The sequence below is a fragment of the Geospiza fortis genome, unplaced genomic scaffold (genome assembly GCF_000277835.1).
Source record: "Geospiza fortis unplaced genomic scaffold, GeoFor_1.0 scaffold135, whole genome shotgun sequence".
Classification (NCBI taxonomy): domain Eukaryota; kingdom Metazoa; phylum Chordata; class Aves; order Passeriformes; family Thraupidae; genus Geospiza; species Geospiza fortis.
Window position 1 is genome coordinate 269,838 of NW_005054646.1, and position 3,354 is coordinate 273,191.

Consider the following 3,354-nt stretch of genomic DNA (forward strand, 5'->3'; position numbering starts at 1 on the left):
GTGGAGCAGCACGTGGAGGACGAGAACATCAAAATGATCCTCAGGATGGAGATCAGGCTGCGTGCCAGGAAGGACTGAGCCTTCCCCGGGCTCCCCAGAGCAGGGGGGACAGCCCTGGGGGGCCAGGATCCGGGCCTGGGTGGTTTGGAGGGATTGCTGTGCGCTGAGCGCGGCGTCCCGGGGGTGTCACGCGAGGCTGGGTCACCTCCTGCCTCAGAGGAGCTGTCCCTGGGGACAGGTGGTGACTCAGGGCTGTCCTGAGCCCCGGATTTCCTGGGAGCTGGATGCCGTGCCCTCCCCAGCATGGCAAATCCCTGCCAAGGGCAGGCTGGGCGGCCCCCCAGCCCTCCTCCTGCTCCTCCTTGATCCCAGCTGGAATTTAAGCACCTTGGGGGGATTTTCAGCACCTTGGCCATGCCCTGGTGATGGGGAGGGCTGGGGGGGCTGGGCCAGACCCTCCCCAGTGACACCACAAAGCCTCTTAGGGGCCTCTCCGTGGGGGCTGGGGTGGGCAGCGTGTGGCACCGAGCACGTGGGAAGCTGCAGCCTCCTGTCAAGGACACTGTCCCTGTCCCTGGTGTCACATCCTGCCGGGCTGCTCACCAAGGTGCCTTTTCTGCCTCCATCTTCAATCCCCAGAAACTTGTCCCAAATCTCCCCCCTCCATCCTGGGGGACTCACAGCCGTTGAGACCCACCCAGACCTCCCCATGTCATCCCAGGACAAGGTCCCCAGGAAGCCACCCAGCCCTGAGTGTCACTCACTAATGAACTCAAATTAACAGCCAGGTTCTGCTCTCTGCCAGGGAAATAGGTGCTTCTCCATGGAAAACACTCCTGGATTCCTTTAATCCTATTTGTTGGAGCCCAACTAATTGCAATTAGTGGCAGGGGCTGAAGTTCAATTAAAGTGTGCCGAGATTAGTCTGTTTTTAATTGATTTAGTGCTGGATTAGGGAAGCTTTGGAGCAACACCAGCCATGGGCAGGGCCTGCTGGACCCTCTCTGGGAGCAGGACCCCCGCCCAGGCTGGGCTGGAGCCTGGAATGGGGGTCCCATTGCTCCCTGTGGGATCAGGGGACACTGGGGGGTCTCTTTGGGAATGGGATCCCCCCACGTGGGATCCACTGCCCACGGGCACGGGCAGGGCTAATCCTGACCCCTCCTCCCCCCAGAGCCAGGGAAGGACACCCCAGGATTACCCCTGGGGAAAGCAGGGAGGTAAATAATCCTATTACCCCCGGGCAGGATAAATCTCCCTCCCCAAAAGCCCCCCAGAGCATCTGCAGGCCGGAGGGAGCCGGGCTGGGCAGAGGGAGCAGCTCTGGAGCCGGGATCGCGGCACTCTGTGAGTCAGGGGAGGGGACGTGGGGGTGTTTGCTGCTCTTCCTGCATCCAGGAACATCCAGGACCATCTCCTGGCTTGGATCCTTGTTCCCAGAGCCGTGCCCAGCTCTGCAGCAGGGCCAAATCCCTCACACCGAGCCCAGAGCGGGGCTTGTGCCCCAGAATTCCCACTCCTGGTGCCACGGGCTATCCCTGCTCCCCCTTCCCAGCCTGGGGTAACCCCACAGACCTGGGCAAGCCGTGGAGGGTCCTGGCAGTGCCCCGAGGGGTCCCCGGGTGTCCCTGGGGTGGGGGACAGGGCAGGGAGGAGCAGCAGCAGCCCTGGTGACCCTCGGGGTGCCCTTCCCTGCCTTTGGGGTTAACGCTGAGCTGGGCTGAGCCAGCCTTGTGGGGAGGGGGCTCTGCAGAGCCGGGCAGGGGCTGGGTGGGAGGAGAAGCTGGTGGCCCCATTTCCCTGCAGCGGGTGCGAGGAGCCGTCCCGTGCCAGCGCTGAGGTCCTGGGAATGCTGTGAGCCGTGGGGAGCGCCGTGAGCTCCGGGGAGCCCCAGGGAACACCGGGGAGCACCGTGAGCTCCAGGGAACACCGTGAGCTCCAGGGAGTGCTGTGAGCCGTGGGGAGCACCGTGAGCTCCAGGGAACGCCGTGATCTCTGGGGCTACCAGCCATGAGCCTGGAGCCCCCCAAGCTGGAGGTCAAATCGGCCACGAGGGTGAGCGGGGGTCCTGCCACCCCCCGCAAGGGACCCCCCAAGTTCAAGCAGAGGCAGACGAGGCAGTTCAAGAGCAAACCCCCCAAAAAGGGGGTGCAGGGGTGAGTGGGGAACAGCTCTGGGATGGGGGGGCCCTGCCTGGGGTCAGGCCAGACAATTCCTCTTTCCTTGCAGGTTTGGTGATGACATCCCGGGCATGGAGGGGTTGGGAACAGGTATGGGAATGCCCCCCCTTTGGCAGTGGGGGGTGTTGTCTGGGGGGGGGGCACACAGCCACAGGCTCTGTCCTCTCTCTCCTCAGACATCACTGTCATCTGTCCCTGGGAAGCCTTCAGCCACCTGGAGCTGCACGAGCTGGCTCAGTACGGAATCATTTAGGATTTGGGCAGGCTCACCAGCCCTGTAGTGCTGTGTAGGTCAAGGCCCCCCTACCCGTGCTGGGGATGGGGGGGCCTCAGCTTGGAAAAACGCTCATTAAACCCTAACGCTCTCTCTCCTCAGACATCACTGTCATCTGTCCCTGGGAAGCCTTCAGCCACCTGGAGCTGCACGAGCTGGCTCAGTACGGAATCATTTAGGATTTGGGCAGGCTCACCAGCCCTGTAGTGCTGTGTAGGTCAAGGCCCCCCTACCCGTGCTGGGGATGGGGGGGCCTCAGCTTGGAAAAACGCTCATTAAACCCTAACGAGTACAGGAGTCAGTGCTGTGGGCTGGGGAGGAGGGAGAGCGGCTCCCAGGGCCTGGGGTGGGATGGGCAGGACGCAGACGGGTTCAGGATTCTGACAAGGTTTATTTGGGGCTGGACCAGCAGCCCGGACAGCCCCAAAGTCCCTGCACAGCCTGAGCTGCAGCACCAGTGGCAATACACAGACAGGTTCAGGATTCTGACAAGGTTTATTTAGGCCCAAACCAGGCAATCCTCATGGGTTCAGGATTTTTGACAAGGTTTATTTCAGAGATCCCCAAAGCTGCAACGTCCCTGCACGCCCTCAGCACCAATGGCAGCAAAGACACGACACAGAGGGGTTCAGAATTTCTGACAAGGTTTATTTAGGCCCAAACCAGGCAATCCTCACTGCCACACCCTCCCGGCCGTGATATCCCCGAGCACCCTCAGGGCCATGAGCGCTCCCACAGCCTCCAGCAGCAGCAGGGCGGCACAGACATGACCCAGAGGGGTTCAGGATTTTTGACAAGGTTTATTTAGGACCAAACCACCCCCCTGCATATCCCAATCCCCTCACTGCCACACCCTCCCAGCCATAATATCCCTGAGCACCCTCAGGGCCGCGAGCGCTC

The 3,354-nt window shown here is 61.9% G+C and overlaps 1 protein-coding gene across 1 annotated transcript; it reads left to right on the forward strand.

Annotated features, from left to right (window-relative positions):
* The first annotated feature begins 1,968 nt into the window (after positions 1 to 1,968).
* On the forward strand, positions 1,969 to 2,542 carry PDE6G (phosphodiesterase 6G). Its single transcript, XM_005430521.2, has 3 exons — positions 1,969 to 2,156; positions 2,230 to 2,270; positions 2,357 to 2,542. Exons 1-3 carry the CDS (start codon positions 2,011 to 2,013, stop codon positions 2,431 to 2,433), a joined length of 264 nt encoding a protein of 87 aa, XP_005430578.1. The 5' UTR covers positions 1,969 to 2,010; the 3' UTR covers positions 2,434 to 2,542.
* The last annotated feature ends 812 nt before the right edge of the window (positions 2,543 to 3,354 follow it).